This window comes from Leptodactylus fuscus, chromosome 2 (genome assembly GCF_031893055.1).
Source record: "Leptodactylus fuscus isolate aLepFus1 chromosome 2, aLepFus1.hap2, whole genome shotgun sequence".
NCBI lineage: Eukaryota > Metazoa > Chordata > Amphibia > Anura > Leptodactylidae > Leptodactylus > Leptodactylus fuscus.
In genome coordinates, this window is record NC_134266.1 from 22,383,597 (window position 1) to 22,397,698 (window position 14,102).

Genomic DNA, 14,102 nt, shown 5'->3' on the forward strand with positions numbered 1-14,102 from the left:
TTCCTGTCTAATAAAACCTGGCAATAATTACAAAAAGGGAGACAACGGTAACACGCCGGCCAAAATAGAAGCTTCAATGTCAGGGTAATTTACACATCATTGATAATGTCGCTATCTTGTTATAGCAGCAGTGTTGTGCCGGTGCAGGCGTCCAAGCAGACCGGGCAATTACTGGATTGTACGCTGTCTATACACCCACACTGTCCTACAATAAGTGCTCGGCCATGATGTATCATCAAGAGCTGTAATGCAAAAAAATTGTCATATCTGTTCCAACTTGCATGTACCGGGCAAACCTGGTGCCCATATTGGTCTGGGCACACAGGCCAACTGAGAGTGGGGCAGACAGGCCTCTGCTAAGTATCTGTGGACCATTGCCATGTTATACCAATGACAAGGTCTCTGGTGTCATCCACAGGCCACAGTAGAGAACCAGCGCATGCGCGGCGTGTTACCCAACAAATTACTAAACCATTAGACCCTAGAAGTGAGGACTGTGAGGATGGCACATGGGAAGGAGTGCAATGAACCTTCTGCTTACAAAATGGAAAACCTACTCGGCATGTTCAGTTCCCGACAGGAGTAGCCAGAGGATGATGCCGCATGCGCCATCCATGTCAATTAACAAAACATTCAAGTAAGGTCTTAAAACATGGTCAGAACAGTTCCTAAAGGTAAACCCTGGTGATAGGTTACCTTTAAGTTCTGAAGAACATTGAGAAAGATGACCATTGGAGATGGGCAGATCCAGAGGGCACAATGGTCCAAGGATTCGCCTAAAACTACCCGAGATGATTGCTGTGTGGTACTTGGGCCGGTGCATGTCATCCTACAGTCATTACTTTGTGAGGTTTCTGTAAGCCAAATGGTGTGATGGCTCTTAATAGGTGGAACGGGGTTGCCTCTAAGTGTTGTCCCGTGGAAGAGATGTGTGTTCCTCTTCCATGGTGCAACATACCTTTTTTCATGGGTTGGCCATGGGTTTCATGGGTTGGCTACCCTTGGCAGGAAGGAGCATGCTTGTCCATGGTGGGAATGAAGGTTGAGTCTGTGCATTTGATGGAGGAGAGTCAGTTTGCTGGATCAATGAGAGTCAATGTCCTAGAGCAATCAGTGACTTTGGGCTGGACCAGTGACATCACTCACAATGGTCATGTGGGCCCTTGACTTCCAGTGCGGCAAGCCTTGGCACATGAGGAATTGATGACCATGTTTTTTGTTGTTTTTCAAATACCCTGAGGTTGCTCCATATCCTGGGCAACCCCTTTAAGTCCCCTCAAATCTCTGCAAGTGTTCCTTTAAGAATGTGCAGCTTCTGTCTATATGGAAAATGTCAGCGCTGCAGTGGAGCCCGTACTGGTGTGTATGATTGGAAATATTAATAACTTTCTCAGATTATCCTTATTAACAAATGAAAGGAATAAATGAAATAAGAAATTTTGGAATTCCCTTTAAGCCTCGCAGCTGCTCCTCCACAAATTAGATTAGATTCCTGTTCGGTGTAGAGACCTCATTGGCAACCTTCTGCCTTCTCCTCTGCGAGCGGCTGCCAGGGCTCAAGTCTTCAAGCTGTTATTTGTGCAACACTGAACACTGATTACCTTGTGAACGGCCGATCCGGGCCATCGCAACCGCATTGTCTGCACCATTTGGCCCCAATGCTTCAATCCTGGTTTAGGAGTCAAAACGTATTCCTTTGTAATTAGGAGAAAAAGAGATGAGATAGATAGATAGATAGATAGATAGATAGATAGATAGATAGATAGATAGATAGATAGATCTCAACACAGGACATAATAAATAACACTGTGTGCAAATCCAATGGATAAGGAGCACTCCGATATGAAAAATGTAAAAAGTGAACCTTTAATCCACAGATGACATTTCGGTTTAAATGTGAAAGGTTGAAAAAAGGTTTATATTTGAACCGAAATGTCATTTGTGGATTAAAGGTTCGCTTTTTACATTTTTCATATTGGAGTGCTGCTTTTTCCTTTTTTGAGATAGCTTGGATAGATAGATAGATAGATAGATAGATAGATAGATATGAGATAGATAGATAGATAGATAGATAGATAGATAGATATGAGATAGATAGATAGATAGATAGATAGATAGATAGATAGATAGATAGAGAGATGATAGATAGATGATAGATAGATAGATAGATAGATAGATAGATAGATAGATAGATAGATAGATAGATAGAGGAGATAGATAGATAGATAGATAGATAGATAGATGATAGATAGATAGATAGATAGATAGATAGATAGATAGATATGAGATAGATAGATAGATAGATAGATAGGAGATAGATAGATAGATAGATAGATAGATAGATAGATAGATAGGAGATAGATAGATAGATAGATAGATAGATGATAGATGATAGATAGATAGATAGATAGATAGATAGATAGATAGATATGACATAGATAGATAGATAGATATGACATAGATAGATAGATAGATAGATAGATAGATAGATAGATAGATAGATATTAGCAGGAGCAAACACAGGTGGAGCTATCCATACACAGTATAATGCTCTTTTGCTCCTTTGTACCCCAAAATATTTTGTCCCCTTAGTGCCTCCACAAGTAATCCTCCCTCAGTGACCCCTACATAATATCATGCCCTTTCAGTGGCCTCTAACACCATATAATGCCCTCCACAACCCCACACATTATAATGCTCCAAGCTCAGCCCCCACATAGTATACACAGACCTCCCAACTTTCAAAGAACAGAGAAAGAGACACAATGTGCACCGCTGTAAATTCAGCTCCATCCACTTCTATCTTGACCCCGCCCATTCCCACACATTTCTCTTTATGCCCCCACGCAGTATAATGCTCCTACAGACACCCTAACATTATATTCCCCCACATTATAATGTTCCTCTCCAATTTCCCCACAGTAAGAAGTCCCTTTCCTTGTGCCCCAGTTTAAACTGGGGGCAAATAGGGGGGACAATATACTGGGGCAGGTGGAGGGGACATTAAACCGTAGCGGTAGCTGGAGGGTGACATGTCTCCATCCAGTGACACCCATTTTTTAATGTCCCCCATTTATTATCCCTCTTAATCTCCCCCTATTTAATGTCACCGCCCTCTCCATTTGCCACCAGTTTAATGTCCCCCCTTCATCTACTGCCAGTTTAATGCTTCCGCTTAATCACTGCCATCAGTTTCATGCCCCCTACATCTGTCCCCAGTTTCATGCCCCCCCCTATGACTGCCCCCAGTTTCATATCCCCCTCCCTTCACCCGCCTGGACCCCAACACAGTATAATGCCCCCAGCTCAGCCCCCACACATTATAATGCCCGGACCCCCACACAGTATAATGCCCCCAGCTCAGCCCCCACACATTATAATGTCCGGACCCCCACACAGTATAATGCCCCCAGCTCAGCCCCCACACATTATAATGTCCGGACCCCCGCACAGTATGTGGCCTAGAGAGTGAGCAGAGACTGTGCTCTCAGTATTCACTGCTCTTAGTTCTTCCTGTTCCTTCACTAGCCTGGTGCTGGCTCACAATGTTGATGCGGTGAGTGCTGAGACGTATACTCACCTCTCCCCCCTCAGGCCACGTCGGTAACCAGTAAGTGCTTATGTCGGTACTGATGGAGATGCTCATTGATCACCATCGGGGCTCAGTAACCATTGCTCCAATGATATATTTGATAATCTAGATTCTAGTACTTTTGTGCCCGTTTTGCTGCTTCACAGCTGCCACAGTATCCATAGAGAACAGTGACAGGTGACAGGGGGCGCTACATTCTCAGATTACTGGTCTATGAAAAATTCCAGATTATCAAGCAGGCATGTACTGGAAATGAAAGTGCCGGATTACCAGACTCGCGGACTATTAGCCGGCGGCAGCATTGTCGCTGTATATAGATACTCCCATCCTCCTCCTCCATCCATTTTGCAGTCTGCTAAATAAATCATCTTGTGCCGAGGCTGTCAACAATAAGAAAAGCAGAGAGGACAATTTGTCCTGTAAGAAATTGACTGTGAAGAATTAATAATAAGTATATAACGTACGGCAGCCAGTCGTGCATTTATAAACCCGCCATCTGACAACAGATCGACGTCATTTCATCTTCCTCTGATGTGTCGGCATTTCAGCCCTTGAAAAAGACCCCACGAATTGGGGCTGAAACGTTGTAGACACGGGCGAGCAAAGAAACCGCCCTATGAAGTGCCCATATACCTGATTCATTGTGTTACTGAGGCCTGACCGACAAACATTTAGTATACACATACCTAATCGAAATATCTATCTATCTATCTATCTATCTATCTATCTATCTATCTATCTATCTCCTATCTATCTATCTATCTATCTATCTATCTATCTACCTCCTATCTATCTATCTATCTATCTATCTATCTATCTATCTCCTATCTATCTATCTATCTATCTATCTATCTATCTCCTATCTATCTATCTATCTATCTATCTACCTCCTATCTATCTATCTATCTATCTATCTATCTATCTACCTACCTCCTACCTATCTATCTATCTATCTATCTATCTATCTACCTACCTCCTATCTATCTATCTATCTATCTATCTATCTACCTACCTCCTATCTATCTATCTATCTATCTATCTCCTATCTATCTATCTATCTATCTATCTATCTACCTCCTATCTATCTATCTATCTATCTATCTATCTATCTACCTACCTCCTACCTATCTATCTATCTATCTATCTATCTATCTATCTACCTACCTCCTATCTATCTATCTATCTATCTATCTATCTATCTACCTACCTCCTATCTATCTATCTATCTATCTATCTATCTATCTATCATCTATCTCCTATCTATCTATCTCCTATCTATCTATCTATCTATCTATCTATCTATCTATCTATCTATCTATCATCTATCTACCTACCTCCTATCTATCTATCTATCTATCTATCTATCTATCTGCTATCTATCTATCTATCTATCTATCTATCTCCTATCTATCTGCTATCTATCTATCTATCTATCTATCTATCTATCATCTATCTACCTACCTCCTATCTATCTATCTATCTATCTATCTATCTACCTCCTATCTATCTATCTATCTATCTCCTATCTATCTGCTATCTATCTATCTATCTATCTATCTATCTATCATCTATCTATTTTTCTATCTATCATCTATTTATCTATCTCATATCTATCTATCTGTCTATCTTTATATCTATTTATCTATCTCATATATATCCGTCTATTTATCTCATATCTATCTTCTATCTATCTATCTATCTATCTATCTATCTATCTATCTATCTCCTATCTATCTGTCTATCTTTATATCTATTTATCTATCTCATATATATCCGTCTATTTATCTATCTATCTATCTATCTATCTCCTATCTATCTATCTATCTGTCTCCTATCTATCTATCTATCTATCTATCTCCTATATATCTCCGATCTATCTATCTATTTATCTATCTATCTATCTATCTATCTATCTATCTATCTATCTATCTATCTCTTATCTATCTATCTATCTCCTATCTATCTATCTATCTATCTATCTATCTATCTATCTATCTATTATATTAGAATAGCCAAGCCAGCTCTTTGTCTGTAATGTATTTAAACTACCTTTTTCATATAATAAAATCAGAACTCTTTTGATACACTACCATCTTGTGTCTTTAATCAGTTCTCCAGGCTAGAAGAAAGATGGCTGCAGCCCATCTAGGCCTGTTAATTATTTAATTTGGAACTCTGCAATATACTCTTATGAGGACCCTTTAATGTCCCCAACACTATCTATCTATCTATCTATCTATCTATCTATCTATCTCCTATCTATCTATCTATCTATCTATCTATCTATCTATCTATCTCCTATCTATCTATCTATCTATCTATCTATCTATCTATCTATCTATCTATCGTCTATGTATCTGTCTTTTTGTCTGTCTGTCTTTCTCTTCTCATCTGTTTATTTTCTACCCTTTAGATTGGAGTTTGGAACTCAAACATCGGCCTTAACATGACGGACAATACGAAAGACAAGTCCACTAATATAACAGACTCACTGGCCAACCGGACTCTTATAGTCACCACCATCTTGGTAAGTAAGATAATATAATTGATCACATTTTGTCCTGCCCTGGCCGGAGTACTTCCATACGTGTCAGAGGCCCCGGGTGTAGGACAGTCTGGCTACCCTGTGACATCTGAGTCCTGAGGATCTGGTTCTGTGTCCTCACATTAGCCTAGTAGACGTCTAGTAAATGTCCTCGGTCCCCGGCCGAGCAGATCAGCATAGAATATTCTCGCCATATCTAATGAAATCCAATTAGAAGCTAATAAGGATAATTCTATCTTTATCTATTGCTCAGAGTTTCATTGATCTCATCCAGTGAGTTGAATTAATAAAATAAGGATTGACAGTTCCTTGAAGAAGTATTAAAGACATCAATATAGAAGTTCTTTACTGGACCATTGACAAAACTGGAAAAAATAGGGTTATATTATGGGTGTAAATACCAGATTACCGGGCGTAGACATATATTATATGGCGGTATTATATGGCACTATATGACGGTGTTATGTGAGATGGAGTTCATGTGTTACTGTATGATAATCATGATCCTGGGTCACACGATTGTCACCAGATCACAGGCCGGAACCATCCGCAGAAGCCTTTTGTGCCAATATAATAAGTATCCTAGAGTTCTCCTGGTGTCCAAGGCTTCTCCTTGAGTGGACTACACCTTGAGATAGGGTTGACTAAGAAATCTGGCCTACTACAGGAATTCCTCTACAAAGACTCCGCCTAGTGGGATGGCTGACAAAAACGGGGGCCTACCAAAAGAACTAAAGAGCACACTACTAAAGTACTAAATCCTGAAATTTTCACTCCATCCACAAAGCCTACGAATAGACTGACATTTGACAATTCAGCAGAGGGTTTCTTTCCTGAAGTTACCTCATCTACAATAGCAGATAACACCTCTGTAGCATCATTATATTCATCATTACATGGCTGCTTTCTTCGTAGGTGGTGACATCACATCCACTGGACACAGGGCAATGCTATCCTTATATCTGAATGAGGACTGAACTGTCGCATGGCCATGTGACCAACAGGCATGATGTGACTTCCTTAGAAGAAGAAAGCAGCCATGTTTTCTAATTCCTGAAGAGTAGTTCTGATGAGGCACTTGCTTAGGGCGATGTTCACATTATGATATGTAAACACATTTAGCATAGATTAGTATTTATCACATTTTTCTCAATTTTAGGAGGATCCTTACGTCATGTACAAGAAGTCTGACAAACCCTTGTATGGAAATGACAGATTTGAAGGCTACTGCTTGGATTTACTGAAGGAACTCTCCAACATCCTGGGCTTTATTTATGAAGTTAGACTGGTCGCAGATGGCAAATACGGGGCACAGAATGACAAAGGGGAGTGGAACGGGATGGTGCGAGAGCTCATCGATCATGTAAGAGGCGACTTTTAAACCTAAAAACACACCACCAAACAAGGAGTAGAGACTAGTGCAGTCTATGACAAAAAATACTACAAGATTTGTATGGGAAACTGGATTATAAGCAGGGGTGGGGCTTCTCTGCTCTGCCACACCTTCGGCCGGCCCCCAAGCAGTCATATACAATAGTCTTTCTCTATTCGAGGTACACCACTACAACCATATTTCCAAAATAATACATTTTCAAGTGTCTAGAATATCATAAGAGGATGCAATTAAATATTTTTCTTAACTGTTCCTTATATTAATGTTGCTTGCATTTTGTATTAGTTCTATAGATTATTCTTTAGATTTTTTTGACTCTATTTAAGTAATATAATAAATACTAGATTACTAAACCACTGGACACCAGGGACTGGAGGCAGCAATAGACTCTAGCAAATTGTCTGACTGTGAATAAAGTTTGTTAAAAAAAAATACAAAAAGTTTTAAAAAAGAAACTCTAATGGATATTTCTGTTAACAGAAAGCGGACCTGGCCGTGGCTCCCCTCACCATCACTTACGTCAGAGAGAAGGTGATAGACTTCTCCAAGCCATTCATGACATTGGGAATCAGTATCTTGTACCGGAAACCTAATGGCACCAATCCCGGCGTCTTCTCTTTCCTCAACCCCCTCTCTCCTGACATATGGATGTACGTCCTGCTCGCCTGCCTGGGAGTTAGTTGTGTCTTGTTTGTCATCGCAAGGTAAGTGACCGCCTCGGTGAAATCCATTCTGTTCTCTTACCATTGTATGGATCCCAGTTTGGTCAGATTATGAGGTTACCTCGGCTGTGGTCTTACATGTCACAATTTAAGGGTCTCTCTGTCTCGGCACAGATGGCAGTGACTATGAATTTGTGAATATTTACTAGTTATTACATGGTAGAGTAAGTGGGTATAAGGCCATGTCGCGGCATGTTGCTGTTGCTGATACATTACATTCCGGGGTGGAATTATTGAGGCAGGGTACAGGATAGATGTAGTGGTCATACCCCGGCCTGGGGTCTATGGGTTGGGCTTGAAGAAGATACCAGAATTATAAATTTGGGGGGCGACTGTTGTAGATTTTGCATTTGGCCCCAAGATCTTCATGTAACGCCTCTGGTATGGGCTACAGAAGATGTGTGGCTACTAGTGGTCATACGACAGACAATGATCTTGTGCACTTGATATCTAGTTTTGAATATTCTGACTTTTTTATAGAATTTCATCCAGTGAATGTATACTGCTATTTATAATCCATTTTAAGGATGAAAACACGTTGAGTTTTGTTTTCTTTTTTTTGTTTGGTTTTGCTTTTTTAGAGATTTTGCTGCTTTTTTACGAAACCCCAATAGAATAGATTCATCATAAGTGGAATTTTTAAAGGGAGTCTATCATCTTCCCCAAGAATATTAAGCTATGGCCACCATGTTACAGAGCATATTCTGGGGATAAATAACATGCCTCTGTTACGTAGGTCATTTTTGTAGATTTGGAGAAAAAAAAAAATTGAAGTCTTATGCAAATGAGGCAGTTGGTGCACTGTGGGCGGGCCTTCAGCTCCCTGGTGCACTGCTCTTGCTCCTCTAGTAGGATGGGTGATGTCATAACAGGCTAGGATCAATTCTCACTGCACGGGGTGAGGCAGAAAATGGTATGGACTAAGTGGCAAGAGCAGTGCACCAGGGAGCTGAAGGCCCGCCCCCAGTGCACCAACTGCCTCATTTGCATAGGACTCCAAAGTTGTTTTTCTCCAAATCTACAAAAATGACAAATATAACAAAGGTATATTATTTATCACTGTAATGTGCCCTATAACACGGTTGTCACAGTTGAGAATACTTGATAACGGTGATAGACTCCCTTTAAAGTCAGTTTTGCTGGTGTATGCGTTACCAGAATTTGCACCAAATTTATCAAATCTCACACACATGGCTTGATAAATTTGCTGCTTCTATAAGTATAAGATTTTTGTCCCGATTTCTTACTCCATTTCTTAACACACACACCCCATCACTGGAGTAAAAAAAATAGCTTAAATTTTTGCAACTTTTTATAAAGTTGCAGAAAAATGCAAAAAAAAAAAATCAACAAATTTTTGCACAATTGTGCGCAAGAAGCCACAAAAGTTTATGTGACTTTTTTATGCCAGAATTCTGGAGCGCAGGGCTTGATAATTCCCCCTCCCCTCGAGTGTGTCTTTGCCCTAAAAGAGTTATATGGGGAGATTTTCTACACTGCATTCTCTGTACTGTATGAGCATTATATATGTATACGCTTACTGTATAGATTTGGGTCCCCGGTACCCTGATTGTTAGTTTTGCAGAGCACAGCAGGGTGTCGGAGGTCTCAGTACTCAGCTTCCCCCGCTGCTGCTATGGCTCCCTATGACATCACTGACTCTGCTCTACCCTCTTGCTTTTATGTAGATCAGAGCGGAGTTAGTCATGTGACTAATGGATAGTCATGTGATAGTCGGAGTCTTTAGTGGAGGAGGAACAAGACTTACTGCCCCCCGTTCTGCAATGCTAATAATCTGGAGGCGGGGGACCCTCATCTAAATCAGTAACTTATGTTTATTCTGTGCAATGAGTGCACTGTCAAGAACGTCTCCCCACATAAACCCCTTTAGCCGAAGGCCCCAAATTGCTATTTTTTTTGTTGCAGATTTTGCTTCATTTTTTTTGCCAGGAGTCGAACTATCAGGAAGGAGAAATGTAAGAGCTTCCTATATATTTACCATTCCTTTTCCTCTTATGGGGGATATGTCCAATCATTGGGGGTCCTGATCAGCATACTCTCAGTGATCAGGAATATGGCGGACCAGAAGTCCATTCTTGTCAATGGACCACCAATTCGGTTCCATGACCAGCGCACCATTCTCTTCTATAAATGAATAGAGCGCCGGTCATGCAGTGCATTGGTGCTCCATTTACAAGGTGTTCTCCTGACGGGCCCTCACTGATCGGGCACATATCCCCTGTCCTGTGGATTGGGGACAAGTGTCCATAATGGCAGAATCCCTTTAAGGCCGGGGTCCCACGGGCCGTAAACGCAGTGATAAAGCGCTGTGGGAAGAACCGCAGCGCTTTGAAGAGAAAGTTCACAGAGTTTTCCTCCGCGGACTTTCTCTTCCTATTATATCTATACGGGAAAGCCGCCAGCGTTTCCGTAGATATAATTGACATGCTGTGATTTGCAAAGCCGCAACGGCTTTGCAAATTGCAGCGTGTCCGCACTGCGTTTTTTCTGCAAAGTGGGCATGAATCCCATCCCCTTTGCTTGCACTGTAAAACTCCATGATTTTTCCTGCAGTGTTTCCGCCATGGGCAAATCGCGGCGTTTACATCCCGTGGGGCCCCAGCCTAACTTTGGTTCGCAAAACTGCAGCAAAATCTGCAACAAAGGAGGTTTTGTGCTAAAAAAAAAAAAAAAAAAAACACCCCAGAAAGTCCAAGCTCTTGAATTGTCCTCTTATATCACATTCTAAAAAAATCCCTAGTTTTATCTACACCTCAGCTTTCTCAGTCTCCTGAATGGCATCACTGCATTGACTGAAAAGGTTGGGAGTAAAAAAATATCAACGCTATTGCTTGTGACCCTACTGACAAGACGGTGGATAAGGACATGCGAGGACGTATTGTTATCTTTGTTATTTACGAGAGATTGTTTGACCTGATTGGGGAGAAAAACTTTGTAAGAGCTCGTTCACACTGCAGGATTCCTAGGCCGGTGTCGGCCATTGTTTTTATGGCCTCATGGACTTTTATTGGATCTATTCACACAACTGTTGTTTTAACAGTCCATGTGAATGACCCAAGAAGTATTGGAACATTGGATTGGATCTTGGGTTGAGTTCTCGGATCCCTCAAAGGAAGCCTATGACGGATCCTTAAAATTGGATTCCTCATGGATGTGTATTGGGCCATGAAAACATGACAGGGCTCTGCGGTGTGAATGCAGCCTTACATCTAAGGGGATATTGTCACTCCTTAGGGAGAGACCACCATGTAGGTGTGTGGAGTCTTATTAAAAGCCATAGACACTCCACTGTGAGGGATCATGGGAACAATATGCAAATCTATCTTCCATGATATAACTAGGAAGACAGTGCCTCATTAATGCAGCCCACTAGGGGGCGCTCCCTTGAACATCATGCCCGACCTTCCCAGAGGTCTTTGCTGCAATGATGTGGGATTTTAACAAGTACAGTCTCTCAGCCGAGGACAGCTGTTTCGATGTATTTGGATCTCTTCAGCCCGGCGTAGAGAAGACTGACTTGGTAGAGGTGAGAGGCTTCTAGACAGGGTTAAGGGGATATCGTCACTCCTTAGGGAGAGACCACCATGTAGGTGTGTAGAGTCTTCTTTAGCCATAGACTTTACTTAGTAAAATTCTACATCATTGCAGCAAAGGCCTCTGGGAAGGTTGGGCATGATGTTAAAGGGAGCGCCCCCTAGTGGCCTTACATCTAGTAACTTATCCTATAGGTGACTGTCGTGTTTCTATTAGACATGTTCTTACTTTCCATTGTATGATCATTTTGAGGATATGGCAAAGATTTTTCTTGGTTAATAAAGTAACAATCTACGATAAGTCAATCGCACTTTGGGTAATGGGCGTTAACATTGTTGGGGTCCGGTCTATGGAGGAAAGTCAATGGAGCAGAAATGATATGTTACATTTCCAAAGTAGATGGCATTAAAACTTGCAGCGTAAAGCTGGACAACCATCCTTCAAAGTGTATGGGTCTTATTGATCCAAGCAGGTCCAGCTTCTCCTACCACTGGTGATAAGGTGGTACATGGTCATCCCGAGTCCTCTGGGAAGTGAAGGACTCTATACGCAGATTTGCGACATTGTGTCACCATTGCCAATGCAACACAGATAACTTAGTCATTCAGTACAGTTCAACAATAAATCCACCGCCTACGTTGCGTGTTAAAACCTATTTTCCTCCCAAGAAAGCCATTAGTCTCTTTTCTTCCCATTCGACTTATTTTCCGTCCAGACCTCTGCGATCACTCTGACAAATCGCCTGATCTTACGACAGACTATCTACAGTCACTCCATATGCTCGGGAGACCAGCTTGGAGAGCGAGCCTGACACATTATAGCGATACACAAAAAAAAAAATCTAAAAAATTTCTGTTTCCATTTGTCTTAGTACGTTGCGAGTCGTTTATGAATATTTACTTGTTCATTAGTGGGCTTATTACAATCTGGTTCCATGACTCCGGCTCCTCCAAGCCCCCTGAGTTCTAAGAGTTAATAAATTCACCGATTAATCATAGTGTTGAAACAGTAATTAAAATGTATCTGGTCTGACATTGGCAATTAAAAGAGTTTTGCAATTATAAATACCATCGGCGCGCACCGGGAAAACGCCGGCAAACATCCTGCCGAGCGAAACTCAAAGGGTCCATTTTTAGCAATCTGTACCAAGAATTTTTTTTTTCTTTTTTTTTTTTTAATTGATGGAAGTAACAAATGAATATGTTACTTCACATTCCTCCGTAGACAATCCCTTTAACTATAGCCGGAGGGCGTGTTTGCCGATTCCCGAGGGAAGATTTGTAATTTTATACCGTTTAGGAAAAAGTCGTCTTATCTGGTTCTACTTCTGCTAATTGTGGTAATGACGAGTGAAGGGCTCCATGGCTAGTGTTAGAAATTCATTAGCATCCGTATCGCCCGTATCTTCTATTAATCATTTTTATTGATTTTTTTTTTTCCAAGATATATTTGACAGTAATTCAGGCCGCCTAGACCAGGGGTCCCCAACCGACGGTCCACAGACTAGTACCGGGCCGTGGGGCATGTTGCACCAGTCCGCGTACCGGCGGCGAGGAGTCAGCAGCTGCTGTGTCCACAACACTGACCCTTGGTTGTTGCTCGTCGGGAGAAGGTGAGCAAAGTGCAGGGTTGAGCCGGGACCCGCTGTATGTCCGGGATTCTAGTACTATGCAGGACATGCAGCGGGTCTTGGCTCCACCCCGCACTTGCCGACCAAATGTTGGGCAACTACATTACACGTCACTTGTCCCTGTGATGTAATGTAGCTGTAGTGCGGCTGTAGTGAAGTTAATAGCAGCATTAGGAGTGATATCCGTCATCAGTAGCCATCTTCATAACAGTGTCCATCATCAGTAGCCATCTTCATAACCGTGTCTGTCATCAGTAGCCATCTCCATAACCTGCAGTGTGCGTCAGTTTGCACTTTCTCTTGTGTTTTCATATGTACATGATTCTAATCTACACCCCCATTCTTAACCCCGCCCAAACCACACCCTTTCCCGCCCCCATCCACACCCTTTCCTGCCCCCATCCACACCCCTTCCCGCCCCCATGGGGCCATAGAAAAATTGTCTTGCTGAAACTGTTCCCTGGTGGAAAAAAGGTTGGGGACCACTGCAGTAGACAATAGGTCTAGCCGAAATGTTCTCAATACATAAAAGGAAACCTAAAAAAAAAAAAAACTAAGAAAAAAAGTCAACCTCTAATTTTTAAGCAGTTTTTAAAATAAAAAAATAAAAAATACAAAAAAAAAACCTGATTTTCAAAAAGAACAAAAAAGTCAACGTCACACAA

The 14,102-nt window shown here is 41.5% G+C and overlaps 1 protein-coding gene across 7 annotated transcripts in view; it reads left to right on the forward strand.

The window, feature by feature from the left end:
- GRIK1 (glutamate ionotropic receptor kainate type subunit 1) overlaps positions 1-14,102 on the forward strand; it is a 266,952-nt gene that overhangs the window by 211,913 nt on the left and 40,937 nt on the right. For all 7 annotated transcript variants that reach the window (XM_075263453.1, XM_075263457.1, XM_075263454.1 and 4 more), the window contains 3 exons: positions 6,006-6,119; positions 7,297-7,500; positions 8,011-8,234. In XM_075263453.1, coding sequence (XP_075119554.1) covers positions 6,006-6,119; positions 7,297-7,500; positions 8,011-8,234 — 542 coding nt within the window. The remainder of the gene's footprint in view (positions 1-6,005; positions 6,120-7,296; positions 7,501-8,010; positions 8,235-14,102) is intronic.